A 22,974-nucleotide genomic window follows, 5' to 3' on the forward strand; every position below is an offset into this window, starting at 1 on the left:
AAAAAAAAAAAAAAAAAAAAAAAGTTAGCGGCTTTCTTTCACAAAAACAGTTTTTCATTACTGATGCCTGCACTATTCCTTTAGTCTTTAAATTTTTTAAAAAAATTTACATTCAGTGAAATTCACTCTTTAGTGTACACTTCTATGAGTTTTATAACATAATAGATTCTTCCAGCCAACACCAGACAGGATACAGAACAATTCTAAAGAACTCCCTACTCTTTCTTATCTACACTTTCTTATCTACTCTTAAGTTGTTGTCTGATGTCACTTAGTGCCAGGGAACTTATTTTACTTTGATCTCTCTATTTCCACATTGATTTTTATTCTTCTGTCAGTACTGCTACTATCGCCATTATATTTTAATTTTTTATATTCTTCTGAATTAGAAAGAGACCTACATAACTACAGTACTTTAGTATATGATAATAGTGACATTTCTTATTGGAAGAGGGAAAGGGATTATTCAGTAAAGTATATTGGGATGACTGAGTAGCTGTCCAGAAAAAATAAAATTCCTTACACCAAAATAAATTCCAGGTGGTGCAAAAAATATAACATAGAAATATTAAGCCTTAAAATACCAAGAAAAAAATAGGAGAAACTTTTTGTGGAATATTGCAGTGAGAAAGGCCTTTCAAATAATACAAAAAAAACAGAATCCATGAAAAGAAAACTGATAAGTTTTACTCTAAAAGTATTAAAAATGTATACATTGGAAAAAAACACCATAGACAAAGTCAAAAGACAATGATAAAGTGGGAAAAATATTTGCAACACCTGTGGCAGAGGGCTAAATTATGTAATATATAAATAGTTGGGTTTTCTTTAACATCTTTATTGGGGTATAATTGCTTTACAATGGTGTGTTAGTTTCTGCTTTATAACAAAGTGAATCAGTTATACATATACATATGTTCCCATATCTCTTCCCTCTTGCATCTCCCTCCCTCCGACTCCCCCTACCCCACCCCTCCAGGTTGTCACAAAGCACCGAGCCAATATCCCTGTGCCATGCGGCTGCTTCCCACTAGCTATCTACCTTACGTTTGTTAGTGTGTATATGTCCATGACTCTCTCTCACCCTGTCACAGCTTACCCTGCCCCCCCCCATATCCTCAAGTCTGTTCTCCAGTAGGTCTGCGACTTTATTCCCGTCTTACCCCTAGGTTCTTCATAACAATTTTTTTTTCTTAAATTCCATATATATGTGTTAGCATACGGTATTTGTCTTTTTCTTTCTGACTTATTTCACTCTGTATGACAGACTCTAGGTCTATCCACCTCATTACAAATAGCTCAATTTCGTTTCTTTTTATGGCTGAGTAATATTCCATTGTATATATGTGCCACATCTTCTTTATCCATTCATCCGATGATGGACACTTAGGTTGTTTCCATCTCCAGGCTATTGTAAATAGAGATGCAGTGAACATTTTGGTGCATGACTCTTTTTGAATTTTGGTTTTCTCAGGGTATATGCCCAGTAGTGGGATTGCTGGGTCATATGGTAATTCTATTTGTAGTTTTTTAAGGAACCTCCATACTGTTCTCCATAGTGGCTGAACCAATTCACATTCCCACCAGCAGTGCAAGAGAGGTTGTGTAGGCTTCCTGGTGGAGGGGACTAGTGCCTGCGTTGTGGTGGATGAGACTGGATCTTGTCTCTCTAGTGGGCAGGTTCACATCTGGTGGTGTGCTTTGGGGTGTCTGTGGCCTTATTATGATGTTACACAGCTTCTCTGCTAATGGGTGGGGTTGTGTTCCTGTTTTGCTAGTTGTTTGGCATAGGTTATCCACCACTGTAGCTTGCTGGTCATTAAGTGAAGCTGGGTGCTGGTGTTAAGATGGAGATCTCTGGGAGATTTTCACCATTTGATATTATGTGGAGCTGGGAGGTCTCTTGTTGACCAGTGTTCGGAAGTTGGCTCTCCTACCTCAGAGGCAGAGCCCTGACTCCTGGCTGGAGCACCAAGAGCCTTTCATCCACACGGCTCCTCAATTTGGGATGACTCGTTGTCTATTCAGGTATTCCACAGATGCAGGGTACATCAAGTTGATTGTGGAGCTTTAATCCGCTGTTTCTGAGGCTTTTGGGAGGTGTGAGGTCTTCTGCCGGCATTCAGTAGGTGTTCTGTAGGAGTTGTTCCACGTGTAGATGTATTTCTGGTTTATCTGTGGAGAGAAAGGTGATCTCCGCATCTTACTCTTCCGCCATCTTCAAGGTCCCCCCTCTAAATAGTTTTTTAAAGTCAGTAAGAGAGACCAACAATCCAACAGAAAGACAACAAAATGATATAAACATAGAGAAATGGAAAACATTTGAAAGATGTCTCATTCATGTAGCATAAAAGCAATACAAATTAAAACTCGAATGGTATTTTTACCTATCAGATTAGCAAGGATCAAAAAGGATCTTGACACAATCTTGGTAAGTGTGTGGGAAACAGGCACACTCCTATACTGTTAGAGGACTGTAAATTGGTTCAACCTCTTCAGAGGACAATTTCATTTTATATATATTTATATATATATGTGTGTGTGTGTGTGTGTGTGTATAAATTTTAAATGTAAGCCATGCATTGTGTTGGACATGTGAGCAAAGATATACATCAAGTGTTCATTGCAACAGTGATTATAATAAAAGATTGATAACACCAGTCATATCCACCAATATGATATACATTAGAAACCCTTTAAAAATAAGGGTAGGGGGACTTCCCTGGTGGTCCAGTGGTAAAGAATCCGCCTTACAATGCAGGGGACGCGGTTCGATCCCTGGTCAGGGAACTAAGATCCCACATGCCGTGGGGCAACTAAGCCCTTGCGCCACAACTACTGAGCTCCCGCATCTCAACTAGAGAGCCCACGTGCCGCAAACTAAAGAGCCCACACGCCCTGGAGCCTGTGTGCCACGACTAGAGAGAGAAAACCAGCACGCCACAGCTAGAGAGAAGCCCACGCGCCGCAACAAAAGACACCGCCTGCTTCAATGAAGATCCTGCGTGCCGCAACTAAGACCCGACGCAGCCAAAAATAAGTAAAATAAGAAGTAAATAAATAATAGATCTTCTAAAAGAAAAAGTAAGGATAGGTCTGTATGAATTCATGGAATAATCTTTGAGTTATATTAAATAAGCAAAAGAGAGCGCTAAGAAAAAGTATGTATAGAATACCTACTGCCATAGAGTGGAGGATGTATATACACACTTGACTGTGTGTTGAAGGATGGAAACTGGTTCATTGGGGGGTAGTTCTTCAGTGCCTTGCCCAACGAGAATGAAAGATATTATTGAGTTTTAAATCCCCTTTTATGTCAAATATAATGCTTTATTTAATTTTTAAAGTATTTGTCCAATGAACTAAAATTCTTCTTTATACCCCAACCACTAACTGTAGTGACCAAAACTCACACAGTGGAGGCAGGGAAGGGGGGTGGTCCATAAAATCCTTGGCAAATTTTATACATCTAGTTTTTAGTTGCCCTAACCTGAACTTCGGGTGTGATAGCAAAAATATGTGCTCTTTCTGGTAAAGAATACTATTCTTTTTCCCTCACAGAGAACATGGACTTGAGTACAAAGTTGGCATTTTCACTCTCAGTAGCTATTATTTGGTCACAAGTTCCGCTTTAGGAACCCATTGGATACAGATGCACACATGCTATCTTAAGTCATAATTTTTCATAAATACTTTTTGCAGAGTACTTCTACTTTTTGTACAACCCAAGTTTTTAATGTCTAAATTTGAAAAGGAAAAAGAAAAATAATTGTTGGAAATCAGGGACTTCGATAGGTATTTTCATATGAGTTACCTTAGTTGCACTTGATTGTTATTTTAATCCGCAGAATTGGACTCATTAGCCCTCTTTTTAAAAAGAGAAAGCTGAGACTGAACCAGAATTCAAATCGGGGTCTGTTGGACTCTAAAGCCCCGTGCTTTCTACTCTACCAGGACACTTACTGTGTTTCAAGATATAATATCATACACCTTTCCTCTGAAAATCCTAAGACACGCCATAAAGAACTTTTTTTTCTTATTTGGCCTCACTGCGTGGCATGTAGGATCTTAGTTCCCCAACCAGGGATCACACCTGTGCCCCCTGCACTGGAAGCGGGGAGTCTCAACCAGTGGACCGCCAGGGAAGTCCCAAAGAACTTGTAAATTATTCCAATAAAAACTCTTGGGTACACTGAATTGGATGAAAAACAGGAATGAGAGCAGGAAGAAAGAGAGAAGAAATGAACTTTGTAAAGAAAGAGTGAGTTACAAAAGAGAGCAGACAATAGATGATTACATTCATTTAGGTTATCATAACCCATTCAGGTCTTATTTTTGCCTCAGTTTTTTACTTTTTCAGATGACAAAAATGACAGATGAGTTTTAAGATTTTCTTCATAAAGATAACAGTGGCAATGTAGGAAACTTGAAAAATACAGAAAAGGATTTTAAAAATCATATTCTCCTATAACCAACTACTATTAACGTTTTGGTCTGGTTTTCCCCCATTTTTTCGGTGCATGTCTATGTGTATATGATTGTGACCTACTTAATATAATATTTTGTATGTTATTTTCTTAACGAGTATTTTACACCTTTTCTTCATAAAAAAATAAAAAGCTAGGAAATGTGATTTTAAATATTTTTACTTATTCTCCTACCATAGACCATTAACTTTTGTTCCAACCTGTGGAATATGCTCCAGCATATTGTCTAACATATATTTTTGTCCCCAACTTGAATAATTTTATTGGGCTAGATTTCTAGAATTGGAATTACTAGTGCAAACAGTATGAATATTCCTCTTGATACACGTTTCCAAATTGCTTTTCCGAAAAGTTGTGCCATCTTACACCCTTACAAATTATATTTGAGTCTGATATAACATTAACCCTTGAGAGGTTTGAGTATTATTTTTTTAATTGGTGGAAGGCAGATATCTCAGGGTGTAATGCCCTTAATCAGATTTTGGAATCAGTAGTCCCTGATTAGATGAGTTTAGCAGTTTTCTTCAACTGTTTTAATATAAAGTACAGTGGGATTCTGGAGATTTCCCATCTTGTTGGCTAAGCCTCTGCTTAGGGATCGCTCTCTGGATTGCTCCTGTGGAGAGGGTCACCTATTAGACATTCACAGAGTGGGTGAAGCCTTAAAGAGCTGGGAGTATTAGAGTAAATAATATTTACTATGCTGAACTTTTTATATAGAGACACTCAGAGAGGTTAACTGGCTTGCCAAGGTCACATTTCTAGTAAGAGACTGAATGGATTCAATCCAGGATTTTCTGATTCTAAAATTCATTTTCTATTAACTACCTTGCACTGCTGTAAAAATAAAAATATTATTTGGGGCTTTCAGGTTCTGTTTGTCTTTATTTTATTTAAGATTAAGAATTACTGGAAGGTGTTTCTAAATCACTCATAATCCCAGTCTTTAGAGATAATCACTTTCTGTGCATATTTTAAACATAATTGATCATATGTGTGTGTGTGCGTACATATATATACACATATATACAGTTTTGTAAACTAATTTTATTTCATATTATAAACATGTGTCATTATTATTTTAAAACATTTTTAATGGCTGCAATATTCCATCAGTTGGTTCCAGTTTGTTGCACTTATAAGTAATGCTGTAATGAACATCTTGGAGCATAAATCTTTATACGTACTTTTAAGTATTTATTGAGGATATAGTCCCAGAAGTGTTTTTCCAAAGTTACACTGCCTTTGGAGAGGCTGCAGAAGCCTTTCAAGAGGGAGGGATCTAATCTATTGATTTACGTTTCTTTTTTTAGTAAACCCCAGCTGAATCCAGGGTTTATTCCCTGTGACTCTTTAATATTACTTTCACCTGTGCCTACCCATCTATGTGGTTGCTTCTGATCAATAAGTATGTTCTATCAGTTGCACAACACGCGGGCATACACGTAAAAATACATGACATAGAATGTGGATTAGTTATTAGAAATAAATTTAAATGAACTGAAACAAGGCTGTATTCCTATCCTTTAAGTCATTACGGAAAAGAATATTATAGGCAGTATAAATAGGTTGTTTACAGGAAACACTCATTGTAAAGTACCTCTTTATCACACAGATTTTGGTAACATAATGTCAAAGCACCTCCAGTTTACAAGTGGCTCTGATCCCCTTCTCTCTGTGTGCACACATGAATTGTCTTATACCTTCCCTTCTGTACGTTTTACCCCAAATCATGATGTCACTTGAGCCCCTGCCCCCTATGAAGATCCCTAATACAAGTACAGAGACCAGCAGAGCAAAGCCGTCTGCTTAAATTGATTCTTTTCATGATTTTTTGAGAACTATTGGCACATTAAACATTTCATGCAAATTGTTACCATACATGTTAAGTAATGCTAATATATTAAAGTTCGAATTCATTAGCTTTTCAGGAAGAAGGCTTGTGGGTATGTTATTCTGTAATAATTTACTAGCGATAAGTAGGCTTTAATTTCATGCCCTGAGGGCTGTGTCTTTTTGTGTTGTTGGTAGCTTGTTTGTAGAGACAAAAGATCTGCCGAGATAATAGAATGAGGTAACTGACTGCACAGATGTGATCAAAGTAATGGAAATTCAGTGTGGTTATCTTCTAGATTCCAAACATCTGGATGAAAACTACAATATCCATTCATTCACGTGGGAATTTCTAAACCTCTGAATACTGGGGATTCATGTGTCAACAAAGGCTGTGTTTCCTTGGCTGTATAATTACATTAATAGTGCTAACCCAGGACCTGTAAACTTGTCGATACTCATAGATTTCTTCGAAGGAAAAAAACTCCAGTATCCTCCAGCATTTCTTCTGTGACCTGGCAAGAAATAGTGCTGTTCAAGTTCCCAAATGAGTTCAATTGTAATGGACTTCATTTAGAAATTAGCCAATCTATTTTCTAATAGTTTCCACATTTTTTTCTAGAAATGAAAGTCTTCTCACAGGGCTTTTTTAAAAAAACTAGTAACATGTGATAGTGCAGTTAAGATTGCAGAAACTATTTCCATCAGGTATTTAGTCATCTCACTGCTTCAGTTTGCAACTGAATGCGTTCTCGTGCACCGTCAGGTGTCACTGATAAACATTTAGAAAATTGCAGTCTGAAGACACAGTGATGTGTTCAAGTCTGCATTCCTAAACTTGTTTGGATGGCTTCTGTCCAGTAACCAGCACATTCCTGGGCAGGCAGTAAGTCTAGCTGAATGAAATTGAATTTTTGACTAGCATTTTTAAAGGGATATCTGTACATGTGAATATGTCTGAGTTTCTGAACACAAGGGAACATGTGAAGTGTATACTGATTTTGAGACAGGAGGGGAAAGGTTTAAAGTGTTAGGATGCCTAATGGTTTTAATGGTGTTTAGAATGGAAATCTGCTATCTTTGATAATTTTATAAATTATTTCTTCCTCTTGAAGGAAAAATTCAATAGACTTTTTCTCCTCCATTTTCAAACGTTCAAGTCTCTGATCCTTAAATTTTTATCTTCCCTGACCTTATGGCAGAGATACTCACAACGTCCCGTCTTTTCTCCTTTCCCTCGGCGATTGACATCCCCATTACCCAACTCTGTTTCTTTGCTCATGCAGCTTCCTCTGTGATCCCCAGTCCATCTGAACTTGTCAACCAACACATCTTTTACAGCCCGTCATCACAGCCATCTCCATCTCCTCTACAAAGCTTTTCCTGTTCCCCTGCCAGGTGTCACTTTTCTGTCCTTTAACACCCTAAAGATTTTTATTTATATTACTTTTAGGCACTCATATTTTCACTTTCTGTACTCATCTCTCCCCACTAGACTCTAACATTTCATGGATAGCCGTGTGTCTGGCTTATCTTTTTAAGATAAGTTCCCATAAAACTTAGCATAGAGCCTGGCACAGAGGCAGTGTTCACACGAGAGAGAGACAGAGACAGAGAAAGAGAAAGAGAGAGAGGGAGAGGATATGAATATATTAAACTATCTTTCCTTGATGCATCACAGCGGTTAGGCTTGGTAGAGTTTAAGGGAATGAAGAATTGGTATTCCCTCCTTTTACGTAGTTGGAATCTCTGATGAAACAGATCACAAACTTCTCTTCAAACTTTGTGCCAGGGTTTGGGGAACTTTGTTGCTTCCTGTGTCTGGAAGTAAATTCAGAATGTCAGAACTAAGAAGGACCTACTGCATAGCACAGGGAATTGTACTCAATAACTTGTAATAACCTATAATGGAAATGTATCTTTAAAAGAATAGGCACGTACATATATATATATATATATATATATATAATAACTGAATCACATTGCTGTAAACTTGAAACACAACATTATAAGTCAACTATATTTCAATAAAGTTTTTTTTAAAAAGACAAATGTCTGTGCTCGCTTCGGCAGCACATATACTAAAAAAAAGAAAAAAGACAAATATCTGACACATACACACACACACACACACACACACACACACACACAAAGAATGTCAAAGCTCACTAGCTGTCTTACATTGTCTTTCCTGCCAAGGTGCCTCACCAGGTCATCCCCCCTCCCCCTCCCCAGCAGAGGAGCTGGCCATCAATATCCTCAGGCCGTTCAGCCCCAGGCCACCTGGCCACTCAACCTCCTGGTGGCCTCTCTGTGGACACAGGAGGGGGCTTCGTCCAAAGGTCAGCTCTCCTTTCACACCCAAGCTCTACACAGAAATCTATCTAAATTTTCTCGCTCTTCTGTTTTTCAGTGATGACACGCATTTCAGGGGTCGCTAAATTTGAACTAGATCTTGAATCTGGCTGCCTACTTTCAAAACAAGCTGATGCACTCACATTTTCTAGTTTGTCAGACTTGAGTAGTTTTATTGATATCGTTTTTATCTTTAAGATACATCAACTGACATTGATACAAATATTTTAATATCTTAATATCTTGTTTTTCAGTCATATTTTTTCCCCCAAACAGGAAGACTCCAAGCATCTTTTACTCAAAACAATTTGACCACTTTCTTAGCACCATGGTCAGGTATGATTGTTGGGTGAAGGCTGTTACAGACTCAAAACTGATTCATCTAGAAATGCCGTGATTCCTCTATCCAGACACATCCCTTATTTCTTCTTATTCAGGAAAACAACACAAGACAAACAAACAAACAAAAAACCAGACAACCTGGGAACAACAAAAGTTGGAATTCTCTTTGGCTTGCAGGCAGTCAGTTACATCCATTTCTGGGGACATAGAGGCAGTTCTCCCAGGGAACACCTGCAGGGTTGTAAAGAGCAGGGCTAATGGGTGATCTCTGCCACTCTCCCTGCCCATCCCACAAGCTCCCTAGAGATAGATTCCAGCATCCGCAGAGGCCCGACTGCATATAAAGAAAGAACTGTTCATGAACCGTTTTTCCAGTTGATCATCCGGAGGCCCAACTTGTACTGCCTAAGTGAAGGATTATAGAATTAGCAGTGCCTATGGTAAGTGGGCAACACAGAAGGATATGGGATCAAATTCTGATTTGGGATTTTGGTACTTACCCCTGGGGCTAAGGCTAAGAGTCTTGGGTAATCTGAAGAAATATGTTAGAAAGAGAAAAAGTACGATCAGATTAGCCCAAATAAGAGCTGGTGGAAGCTTCTTATAGGAATGTTTTTTCAAAATGTTAAGAAAATGGTCCATGGTGATACTGCTTATGTAGGTAAAATGGCTGCTAAAAAAAAGCAAACACTTTCTTTTTCAGAAACAGGCAAGCAATCATAATTTGATTTCTAATAGTCATGTTTGCCATGAGGACTTTTACAATGAGGTTATATAAGCAAATTGATTTCCCTGTTGACTTTATCAGAAAATCATAAAATGCCCTTGAATCTTCCCTCCAGAATTCTCAAAAATGCCTACAGTAATCTTCCTAGAAAATTATTTTCTGGATTTCATGATGTCCTGAAGCTCCTCCATCAGCATTTGATTATTGCTGCTGTAAATAGGCAAAAATTATAATTAAGAAAGATAATGAGTGTGATATAATAGCATAGTAAACACAGTTGTATATAATTCATTACCACATCTCCCCCTTTACTTGATTTTATATTCATGTTGAAAGCTCTTAACTGGGCATGTGTAATTGATTCACCATGGTATATGTGGTTGTTTTAATAAAAAGTTTCAACTGAGGCTTTTGTTGAACAGGATAACTCCCTCATTCCACTGTTTCTTTAGGAAAATCAAATTCAACTTATGTCATATCATCTCTGGAACTACATCCTGTTATAGGTGAACACTGCCTATTTTAGCTACAATAATGGCAGATGAGTCAGACTTTCTTCCTTCCCTTGTTTTTCCTGTGTCCTTGATTTTTCCCAGAATCAACTTTCTATAGAATAAATTTCCCTGGGCACTTTTTGTTCCATTCGATGGAACTCAGAGACTCTCAGATTTTTGTAGTTGTAATATCCTTTTCTTAAAAAGGCAAACACATTACCACCTCTCTCAGCATTGCTCTCTTTTTTAAAAACCAAAATAAAGTTTGGAGAAGTTTTAATAGCTTGTGAGAGCATTAAAGGCCTTCTGGGATGTTTTGTCTCATGATTGAAGAAGGGACAATAGCCAATTGTTAGCCTCATGGTAATTTTGAGTGGCTCAATTATTTGGATGCTAACCCTACTTTCAAAATGGCAGGGCTTCCCTGGTGGCGCAGTGGTTGAGAGTCCACCTGCTAATGCAGGCGACGCGGGTTTGTGTCCCGGTCCGGGGGCATCCCACATGCTGCGGATCGGCTGGGCCCCTGAGCCACGGCCGCTGAGCCTGCGCGTCCGGAGCTTGTGCTCCGCAACGGGAGAGGCCACAACAGTGAGAGGCCCGCGTACCGCAAAAAAAAAAAAAAAAAAAAAAAAGGCAGGATAGAGAATGGGATGTAATACACACTTTTCCAGATTTAGTGCTATGTATGGTCAACGAAGAACTATATTCACACACCAAAAAGAAAAAGAAAAAAAAGTACCATGTATCCTAGGATCAATCAGCATGCATGTTTCTGACGTCACCAGTATGGTAAAAACGTCATAGGAAATCCTGCTGTGTGTCTGCAGTGACCAGAGCTGACATGCACACACTGCTCCGTTAGGACCATCAAACCAAGGCCTCGTGGTTCAGCATCTGTCATCAGTCATTTAGTCTTAGAACCTCAGCTTACTCTTCATGCCTTTTTGTTCCTTCTCAACCTACCTACCTATTCACATGTGAAAAAACACTTTTTTTCCTCCTAACGGCTAACAGGTTGTTTTATCTACTAGCTTCCTCCTTATCTCTCCCACATCCTCTTTGGGCCCTAGAAGCAGGTAAATTCACTGCCAGCTAATTATAGTACATCATTTTCAATACATAACTTTCTGTTGAGACTTCTGAAAGCATATCAAAGTAGAGCAATAGGCTGAATGAAACAATTAATAAAGAGTATTTTACTGAGCTTTTTAAAAAAGCAAATTTCCCCCATACCAGTGAGTGAGAGGCACATACAGAATGGCTAAATGCAGAGGTATTTCTCAAATCTGTTCAGGTTAATCTGACATAGGATAGGCTAGGGAAGAAATCAGTAGATTCACGTTGCTAGACAGTACAGTGTACCATACGTTTAGATCACTTCATATAAAGCTGTTATTGGACGAATTCTTCTAAAACAAATACTACAACAACAAAAAGTTTCTTAATAATAGACATCAGGGGAACCTTATGTTCCTCCTCTGTTCAATGCTGATTTAACACAACCATACCCACGTGACCATCACAGCTCTGCGTGGGTGACTTAGCTCTAATGACCAATAGGACTTGGCCTAGATTGGTGGAAATTTTATGTCTAGATGTGCTTAACAAGGGAAACAAGAAGTCTGAGCAGTTTTCTGTGAAACAGAAAATCAAAGGAAGAGAAGCAGATGATGTCAACAAGGGGGAAAAAATCTGGCAAATGAATTTGGTATTATTCCCTCAATTATCTGTGTTTTTTAAGAAATGCAAATCCTTTTCATCTTTTAGATGGTGCGTGTCTCGTGTTAGTCCAGAAAACTTATGCCTTTTACAAGTATTGTTAAGAAATTTGAAATTAAGTAATAGTCTATCTAAAAATTTTAGTAAAGAAAGAATGTGAATAAATCCTTGGAGTTTGTGGTAAAGAAGTGAATTGAAGGACACCAGAAAACAAAATGTTCATTTGGATATATGAAACACCAGAACCACAGAATTTTTTCTCTCTAAACTATAGTGAAGCTCTTAAATATGAGTATAAAAACCAACAACAAAACGTTCATGTACTGTGAAAAGGATAGTTGGCTGAAGTGTGGTACCTGAGGTTCTAGGTTTACACGGGATCTTGATGGTTTGTACCTGAACAGAAGGGTTCTAGGGTGGGAAGACTACAAATGTTAGTACTCTAAGAGCATTTTGTGCATCATAAAATTCTAGACGCCCCACTGAGCCTGTGAAGACAGCGTGCTCTAAATGGCTTTCCACCACTTTTCTGGAGAACCCAGTCCCTTCTATAAAGACTCCTCTTCCATATTTAGAGATAGAGGCACAGGAACATTTCATGATCTTTAGGAGGGTAATAGTGTGAAAAGTAAGGTTGTAAAATGAACTACTTTCCTCCCCTTTCTACCTAATTTCTTTCTCCTGTGCTTTTAAAGACTAGGATATCTCTTTCTGACCCCAGAGCTCGTGTTTAACTCAGAAAGTATACTTTACAAATGTCCTGCATGTTCTAATTTGTATGATGGAAGGAGAAAAGAGCTCATCTGAGCACCAATTTGACATCGTTTTATTCCAACAGTCTTTGGAAGCCAACACTCCTTCCCTTTTTGACTGTCTAAAATGCCCTTGCTAGCCAGATCCTTCTGCTAGCTACAGTGTTTGCACATTTCCTTGTTAATCAGCCGCGTAGGCTCGGAGACTGTGTGTTTTGGTGTTGTTTCTGTGTGCAATCTCGTGCTGCTTCCTGAACGCATGTGTCCCTTCCCTTCACAGCCTACTCGACACCCAGCACCTCCCCCGCAAACCGATTCGTCAGTGTTGGACCACGGGATCCAAGCTTTGTAAATATCCCTCAACAGACACAGGTGGGCCGCTCTCATCTTTTCTGTATGTGGTGCAGCTTGTTTTATTCATCAGGTGCATTGTAACTCGTCTTTCGGCACAACAGGCTGCATTTCCCAGTCCCTGTTCAGTCCCCTTTCCTCCCGACCCCTACCCATCCTGGCCCTTCAGCCACATTTCCATATGTTCTTAGAAATCATGGAAAACAGTGCCTGCAATTTTTGCTTCTTGTATTGAGGGGGTAGGAGAGGAGGGCTTCTGTGCCAGAACTGCTTTTGCTATGGGAAGAAAATTTTCCCAGGCTGGATAGCGTGTGCTCCCTCTTTTAGGAATCTGTGCCTCTCTACGTGCAAGCAGACAGAAGTAGGCCCCTATTGAACCTGGAAAGTATACTCTGGCTGCCGGCGACATCAGAGTGCATGCTGGGAATGGGGGGCCAGTCCCTCTTATGTACTCATTATAGGGTCCCCAGGAACCTGGCAGACTTTCTAAGAGAAAGGAAAAGAAAGGGTTCCTGAGCGCTGTTAAGTTGCTGGTGTTGGTACTGAAATAGGAGGTGTTTGTTACTGGCTTCGCTGGCCCCAGTGGGGTGGGAGGGGATTATGTGAATACAATGTCATATTTTGAGGTAGGTGATTGAAAAAGAGTATGCCAGGACATCTAGAGTTTGTTTTTCAATAGATAGTTGTGTTTTGTGCTAGTATAGGCCAAGGAGAAAGAATCTCTTTGAAAAGTTTTGAAATAGCTGCTGTTAATTGAGAAACAGTGAAAGACTTTTGGAATTCAAAGGTAGCATATATAAAGATACTTAGAGAGTTGTGGAATAGAATTAGAGGCAAGTTTTGGAAGAATCTACTCTCTGATCTCCTAATCAGAATGTGACTGTATATTATCAGAATTGACATAAAGACTTTTCTCTTTGAGGTTCTCAACACAGTGTTTGAAAAATTCTCCAAGATATTTTGTGCATGCGCCTCGGTATGTAATCTCCAGATGCCTAATTTATAACTATTCATCTTTGTTTGTAACACTATGAGCAGGTGCTTATGAACGAGATAGATTTGCTTTCCCGGGTCCGTTTGCTTTCTCTGCGAAGGGTTTTAGTTTATTGGTGTGTCGACAGCGTGGGTTAAACAGCATTGCATCTGAAGCCTTCCTTACACTGAAGCAGGGTCACGGAAAGTACAGCCTCGGAGGAGGCAGCTGGGAGGAGAGGGAGAGGGGAAGGAGGGAGGGGAGGGAGAAGGTTAACTCTTGAATTTCCCACTTCTGCTGTTTCTTCTGAAACTGGCAGGTACATGGCATCTGGGATTAACTTCGCCTATTCAGTACTCCGCATAAAATCGTTCAAGTTTATTGCTTATTTTCCCATACCTTCAACTATTTAACTGGTGAATTTGAAGTTGAATAATTACCTCAAAGGCATTACAGTAGAAGAACATTTCTTATTGTACTTCTGGCTCACATGATCAAGGTCAATGAGAAGGGGAGAACTGGGGACAGTAGCTTTACATTGGATGATTGCTTTTCTCAAAGCACCAGTGGGCTCAGGTTACTTCATTAAGAACCTCAAAAATGCAGTTTGGAAATGTCCTGTTTTGTATTTTATATAGTATTTTTATATAAGCTGTGATTCACTGAACTGAAACTGTACCCTGCATTCCATTCAATTTGTTTCTCTATAATCAAAACGTATTCTATTCCGACATGGCTTTGTTTCACAAATGCCTTATTTAACCCAGAAACTGAGTCTTCATGATGTTGACCACAAAAATTCAATTCTTAAAAATCCAGATTTTCTACGCATCTGTATGAATGATGTCATGTAGACCCAGTATTGGCATCTGGAACTGAATTTTTTGGGTTTCTGTTAAATATTTGGCATCATAGAGACAACAGCTTAAATGTTTTTTATCACAGTGACACCTGCCACTTTTGGCTTGAAGAAAGCCACCCCCAATTGTCTTATGAGAAACCACGCTAATGGAGTTACTCTTTTTCCCCCAAAAAATATCCTGAGATAAAAGTGTGCTCTAAGTATTTTAATATTTAGGTATATATATTAACTCTTTTTTTTTTAAAGGAACTACTTTCTGGAACCATTTAAAGTGGTAGGCATATATAGATATAGATCATAAAAATAATATTTTTAGGTACTCTTTTTGAGAGGACATCAGAAGAGGAATTTTTATAGGAATTTTTAAAGACATAATTTGAACACGGCCTGCAGATTAGTAATTTCCTAGGCAAGCGTGCATTTTTCTATATAAATATTTTTGTTAATAAGGCATGAAATTTGTATTAGTTGAATTATGGGAAAAGTTTTCTGGAAAAACAATATTTTCTTTTCTGCCTTTAAAGAAGTAAAAATTGAAGTGTCACCCAAGCAGATAGGTAAGCTTTATAAATGCAGGAGAGGTATCCTGCACAGAAATCCATAAACAAATCCAAAATAAAATGGTCTCCCTTTTCCCCAAAGAAACCTCTTAAAACATCAACCTGTAGAAGACAGATGAGATATGGTCCCTGTTTTTTCCAGCAGATAGAATTCCAACTAATGAATAGACATTTGAAGTAGGCAGCTTTCAGTTTATCATAAGACCTTTCTTTAAAAAAAAAAAAAAAAAAAAGAGAGTTCTTTGATTATACATAGCCTCTATTTATTGAGCATTTTCTATGTACTGAGTACCTTAGGTACATTATCCAACGAATCTTGACAGCTACCCAATAGGATATATATAATTATCTCCACTTCATAGATTTGAAACCTGAGATCTGAAGAGATCGTTGATTTTCCCAAGGCCACACATGGTGAGAGGCAGAGCAAGAATGCCTCCCCAGTTTTGTCTGACTCCAAGGCCTATGCTCTCAAACCACTGTGCTGTACTGCCTCATGGGCCGCTGAGCACCTTCCCCTGCAGATATTCAAACAGAGACTGATGCTCAACTCTCAGGAATACCACTGACGTATTCCCTGGTTTTAAATCTGAGATTGCACTAAAATCTAATCATGAGTATATACCCCAAAGAATTGAAAGCCGGGTCTCCAAGAGATACTTGTACACCCATGTTCTTCGCAGCATTATTCACAATAGCCAAAAGGTAAAAGCAATCCAAATATCCATTGACAGATAAATGGATAAACAAAATACGGTATATACATTTTATTGTGTATATACCATTTTAATGTGGTATCATACATATTATTCAGAATTGAAAAGAAAGGGACTTCTGCAGTATGTTACAACGTAGATGAACTTTGAAGACATTATGCAAAGTGAAATAGTCCAGTCCCAAAAGGACGAATACTATACGATTCCACTTATGTGAGGTACCTAGTGTAGTCAAATTCATAGAGACAAAAAGTAGAATGGTGGTTGCCAAGAGCCGGGGAGAGGGCAGAATAGAGAGTTATTGTTTGGTGGTACAGAGTGTTAGTCTTATAAGATGAAAAAAGCTCTGAAGATGTATGGTGGTGATGGTTACACAACACTGTGAATGTCCTGAATATCACTAAACTGTCCACTTAAAAATGGTTAAGATGGTAAATTTTATGTTGTGTGTATTTCACCACAATTTTTAAAATGTAATCATTAGATAAACTCTTCATGGTCCTTTCTCCACTTGAGAGTCTAAAATTCTGTAAAACAGCCAGGAAGAGTGGATTGTTTACCAAAAAACCCACTGTCATTTTGTGCTCTCGTGTCCAACACATAGTGGGTAGCCAGCAGATACGGGTTGAATCTAAATGATTCATAAGGAAGTTTAAAAATAATGACTTTTTCTTATTACAGTCGTGATACATGTTAATTGTGGAAAATACAGATGGGAAAAATAATAAAAATCACTTGTAGTCCTACTGTTAACATTTCTGTCTAAATCCATCCAGACTGCTTCAATGCATACAAATATATTGCAAAAATGAGATCATATTATATACACTGTTGGGTAACCTGCTGTTTCTTCCCCGTAACAATATATTATGGCCTTCTTTCCATGTAAATTGGAAAAATTGAATATTGGCTTTTATTGCACCTATTCATCATCTGTAATGATTGGTAGGGAAAGATAACATGGATAATTGAAAGCCATTTTTTCTCCTCCTTCCCTTCCAGTCTATCTTTTTTCCTCCAGAGAATTCCTCCCTTCACTAAGACAGAATTGCCTTCTCTTTAGCCTTGCCTCGAGCTAGTTTTCTTTCAAACTGCCTTCCAATTGCATTGTCTATCTCACCCCAGCTTTTGGCTCTGTTGGAACATTCCTGCCAAGTTATCTGTCCCATTCTTCTGAATCACTTGTCTGCTACCTCTGCTACTATCATGATTTGCCTTTCGTTTTCCTTATACTCCTCCATTTTGTAGTTCATCATTAACATGGGGGGTAGCCACCTCCTGACAGCCTTTAGAACACCCATCTGTTCTAAGAAACCGTGACCACCCTGAATCTCTTATTTTTCAGTATTGTCCACCATGATAGTTGATACTAACATATAGAAAAGTCTCTGGGGCATAGAGTATCTACTTCACTTTGGACACTGTTAATGTCCCCTGCACGCCCACTGAATGATATAAGAGAGCATGGCATCATCTCAAACAGCAGAAAGCCAATGGCCATTTCAGTTGCGTCTCATAATTTAATCTGATCCCTGAAAACGAGAGCCATTAAGAGGAGGCATTTATTTAGAGAAAAAAAGTTAATATTTCATCATGAGGTAATAAATAGAAATACCAATTCCCACACAGAAGGACTGAGCAAAGAACTCATTTTTTTTCAGGTTCTAGTTTAATCAGAATGTTCAAATAAAATGCCTAACCTGCAGAACACCAATGAAGACTAATTCTTTAAAATGAAAAATGAGTGCAAACAATACTAAAAAACAGGCATTTCTTCCCTGCCACCCAAATCTATCACTGTTCTACCTCAACAGAATTGTGGTATCTGAAATGCTATTTAAAACCAAATTACCATTTGGGTTATTAGAAGAATCGCTTGGCATGGCATGGGCCTGATTTGTTGACAAAAAGACACAGGTGCTGTAACCTTTGCTTAATAAATCATTTAGCTGCCTGACTGGCAAGCAGTGTGGCTCCCTTTGCCTCATGAAATTTACAAATGTATGCACAAACCACACACTTCACTGTGCTGGAAACCGGCTGATCTGGAGAGGTCCCTGCAGAGCTAAATTATGGGCATAGCACCCGTTGTCTGCCTTTGGTGGGGATGCACAAGGAACATAGGGAGGTGGTGGATATGGAGAGCGTTTGGATCTGTTGCCATTCTGTGTGTCATATTCCTGAAACTCTGCCTAAGAAACCAAAGCTCGGGCAATCTGCAAAATGCAAAACTTCCTAAGTCCCTTTCATCAGTCACTCATCATTTCTGACTATATTCCCAAGACCCAAGAAGGCAGGGAATAACAATTCTCCTCAAGTTGTTCAGAGTCTAATAGAGGAAACAGATGTAAAAAATAATAGTAATGACAACAACGTTAATAATGCAGTGTGATACCAGTTACAATAAGGATTTGCCTAAGAGGCTTTGAGACCAGAGAGCTGAGTAGAACTTTCCAAAGAGTGGAAGGGACAGAAAAGGCTAGATAGTTTTTTTGTCCTTGTCTAACTTTGGACTGATGATATGGCTCTGGTTCTTATACATTTTACCTTTATCCTGTACTTTTAATTTTTGCCATGAGCTGGTCGATAAGGCTTTATCCCATCTTAGGTAGAGAGACACGCTGAGTTCTGTCTTCTCTGGACCAAGCAGATAAAATTAGAATCCTTTCCCACTGCTGGCATATCAGCCAGACCCCCCGCCCCAGTCCCTCATTTCCAAGAAACAGCCCTTCTTGCGTAATGTTCTCACCCAGGACACCAAGCTCACTTGAGATTGCACTGCACTTAGCTGAAGCCATTCCCTGCCCAGACTCCAGCTGCCTGCCTGTAGGAGGTTAGGTACCACACAGAAGTTCAAGGAGCAGCCTGGATAGTTGCAAAGGCAGGAAACTCAGATTTTGTTAGAGAAAGGAAAATAAAAAATATCGTCCCCCTTCTAGTTAGAATTGGATCTGAGCATTTTTGTTACAAGCCCATACAGCTGAAAACTCCCAGGATTGGAGAGGAATGGCAGATAAAATTCCATTTACTCCTAACTTTGAAAAAAGTTAATTGGCCAAATGGGCATTCTGTATTAAGCTCCAGTGTATGCCAGGTTCTGTGCCTGCACTCCCTACAGGCCTCAGAGCCCTCTGAGATTGGTGCTGTTATCCCTGTTTTACAGATGAGGAAACTGAAATTTCAAAGAGTATACTTGCCCCATGGCAAACGAGGTAGCCAGGGTTTGAACCCGTCTGTCTCCAGAACTGCTCTCTTTCCTGAATACTGTCTTCATCCTTAACCATTTATAATGAAAGGTTACTGACTGTTTTCTCTTTATGGTCTAAGATTGACTCATCCTCTTACATCAAGGAATAGGACCGACGCTGTACTTCGTTCTTCTGAAGACCTGCCCCAGTTTCCTATTAGCCTGCATCTGTGAAATCAAGACTGAGTTCATTCTGTCATCCTTCCTGGGAAAAAGACCTTTACTAATGACATTAGTCTGCATCTGTGAGAACAACCGGCCTCTGCCCAGAGCCCAGATAGCAGAGCAGCTGAGACTGTGAGCTTTCCTTTCAGATCTTGGTTGGAGCTTTATTTCATCACTTAGCAGTAGTATGTGTACTTCATTTCTTGTAGTTTTTAAAATTTTTTCTTTGTAATTCAATTTTTCTAGCCTGGTTTATTAACTGTAAAATGGTGATAACTATTTATCTACCTTCTACGGTTGTGTTGAGTCTTAAATTCTGTTAGTGTAGAGAGAGTAAATGCTTGACACCTGTTAAATGCTCAACAAATAATAGCACTTGTTGTTCAGTTGATAACTAAGCTCATATTGAAACAGTATTTTCTGGATTACAAAGTATTTTCTCATTTGATCTTCAGAACAACCCTTTGAAGTAGGCAGAGCCGTTATCATTATCCCCATTATACAGATTTTAAAACTGAGGTTTAAAGAGAGGGAAGTGACTTCCCCAGAACCACATAGCCGGGGGTTCGTAGAGCCAGGACACAGACTCGCTTCTGATTCCAGAGCCCACACTCCCTTCAGCATGCCCCATCAGGAAAGGACTTGTATGTGTCCTCATGTGCTACTGTGTAGATATGGGCAGAACCTGCCCACCAAACGCTGGATCCAAAGTAACCATCCAGTTAGGACAAAATTAGGACAACACCTCCACAAGATCAGAATCTCGTGGATTCTTCCACTGAGCATCTGCCCTAAAGGTACTCCAAAAGCCTCATTCAACTGGGTACATCGATCCTTGCCCTGCACCCCATTTCTTCTCTTAAGCCAAATTGTGCCCCAACGCAGAGGAGACTTCCCAAGGGGAAATCATGTCTCTGAGGGTGGCAAGGACTGTAGCAAATGAATGTACCCCCCCAGAATCTGCGGGGAAAGGCAGTGCCTGGTCATTCTTTTCTCTTATGTTCTCTGCTCCAGCCGTAGGTGTTGAATAGTCAGCACCGCCTCGCGGAGATGTTACCCCTGCCATCTGCTCCCTCTTACTGTGGGCAGGAGCGACTCCCCCAGCTTCCCAGCCCCCACCCCAGCCTGTAAGTTCTTACCACGTTCTCTTCACAAACACTTGGCAGCTGACTCACGGACAGCCTATGAGACACGCTTAAAATACATTTTTCAATAAACAGAACCTTTGTCTTTCAAGTTTTATTTGGGCAGCACATTTTAGTTGTCCTCAGCCACAAATTTCACTTCTGAACCAAGCGAGAGCCTCAGTTCTAGGTACTGGTCTCCTTTTTCTCCCTTAGTTTTTAATACTTCGGAGATCCCATCATGTTTAATGGCATATTTTGGTTTGGTTTTAGCCTTTCTGTTTGTTTGTTGCCTTGCTCCAAAAAGATTTGGGGAAACTTCTTAGTTGAAGCAAATTGATGATCGTTGAAAGAATTAAGGTGCTTACATGGGATCTGGCACACAGTAGGTGCACAATAAATAGTGGTTCCTTTCATGCTTGCTTCTTTTCCAGTATTTAAATGAGATCAGTGGCAATGGAGAAGGGGAAGAGGAAAGGGAGATTTCGCAGGAAATTTTAGATTTTGTGGAAGAAGAAAAAGGACCAAACGTCTGGTATTTGTTTAATTAGCCCTTGGGATTGTGGGAAAAGTGGGATAGAAAATGAAGCGGGGGGGAAGATTGAAACAAGAAGCTGTGAATGGGTGTAAAGAGCTGAGAGGAGTTAGATCAGAATTTGTTGATAGCCTTACAATGAAGTCAGAAAACCATAGTATCAAATGCAGAACTGCTGTCAAAATTTCCAGCCCTGAAATGCGTCTTGATAATGATGTTTCCAGTCAGTGGAAGTTTCAGGATACTGAGGGAAATGCTCTTTTTTTTAAAACTGAAATATAGTTGATTTACAATGTTGTGTTAATTTTTGCTGTACAGCAAAGTGATTCAGTTATACATATATATGCATTCTTTTTATATATATATTCTTTTCCATTATGGTTTATCACAGAATATTGAATATAGTTCCCTGTGCTATACAGTAGGACCTTGTTGTTTATCCATTCTATATATAATAGTTTGCATCTGCTAACCCCAAACTCCCACTTCATCTCTTTCTCACTCTCCCCTCCCCCTTGTCAACCCGAGTCTGTTCTCTATGTCTGTGAGTCTGTTTCTGTTTCATAAAAGTTCATTTTTGTGTCATATTTTATATTCCACATATAAGTGATATCATATGACATTTGTCTTTCTCTTTCTGACTTACTTCACTTATTATGATAATCTCTAGTTGCATCCATGTTTCTGCAAATGGCATTACTTCATTCTTTTTTATGGCTGAGTAGTATTCCATTCTATATGTGTACATCTTCTTTATCCATTCATCTGTCGATGGACATTTAGATTGTTTCCATGTCTTGGCTATTGTGAATAGTGCTGCTATGAACATAGGAGGTGTGTGTATCTTTTTGAATTATATTTTTGTCTGGATATATGCCCAGGAACGGGATTGTCGGATCATATGGCAACTCTACTTTTAGTTTTTTGAGGACCATCCATACTGTTCTCCATAGTGGCTGCACCAACTTAATTCCCACCAGCAGCGTAGGAGGCTTCCTAAGGGAAATGCTCTTGACGCTCATGGTCTGATTTCTTTAGGGGAACAAGGAAAAAGTCATGAATCGGAGAGTACAATAGACTTGTTTTCACATCCTGGCTGTGCCATTTATCTGAGTGATCTTGGACATGTTACCCTTTAAAATTCTGTTTCCTTATCTATGAAATGAAGATGATAAAGTATCTACCTCATAGAAGAAAACCCAATTAAGTGTGGCTTCAGCCAATCAGGTTTTCTTTTCTCACATAGCAAGAAATCTGTCAGTGAGTGGTTGTTGGCATTGTTTCAGCTGCTACATGTTGCCAGCAGGAACCTTGCTCTTTCTAACATTCTGCTCTACCATTCTTAGCATCCACAAGCAGGTGCCTCTGACTGCAAAATGACTGCTGCAGCTCCAGGCATCATACCCATATCCTTCCCCCGTATTCCTCTTATACCAGGGAGCAAAGATCCTGCCTTATTCCTTCCCTGTTTCCTGTTAACAAATTTCTACTTGGGTCTCATTGACTAAAACTGGTCACATTTTAATCTTTAGTTGCAAAAGATGCCAGGAAAGCCAACACAAAACTATCTTGATTGGCTATGATCATGACTCATTACCCAGGGTTGGTCACATTGTCCTCCCTAAACAAAATTGCAGAAAGAAGGGGCAATAGATAGTGGGGTAGATTGTTAACAGTATCTCCCATCTTCCTTTTTCCCCGTTCCCTGGTAGGTTTCATGCTGTTTTCAACT

At 39.2% G+C, this 22,974-nt stretch overlaps 1 protein-coding gene across 1 annotated transcript in view; it reads left to right on the forward strand.

Moving 5' to 3' along the window:
• The window catches only part of NFIA (nuclear factor I A), a 275,273-nt gene that overhangs the window by 224,118 nt on the left and 28,181 nt on the right, over positions 1-22,974 (forward strand). Inside the window, exon 10 of the mRNA XM_024740385.1 lies at positions 12,990-13,081. Within this exon, the coding sequence (XP_024596153.1) occupies positions 12,990-13,081 (92 nt within the window). The remainder of the gene's footprint in view (positions 1-12,989; positions 13,082-22,974) is intronic.

Source organism: Neophocaena asiaeorientalis, unplaced genomic scaffold (assembly GCF_003031525.2).
Source record: "Neophocaena asiaeorientalis asiaeorientalis breed wild unplaced genomic scaffold, Neophocaena_asiaeorientalis_V1.1 scaffold581, whole genome shotgun sequence".
Lineage (NCBI taxonomy): Eukaryota > Metazoa > Chordata > Mammalia > Artiodactyla > Phocoenidae > Neophocaena > Neophocaena asiaeorientalis.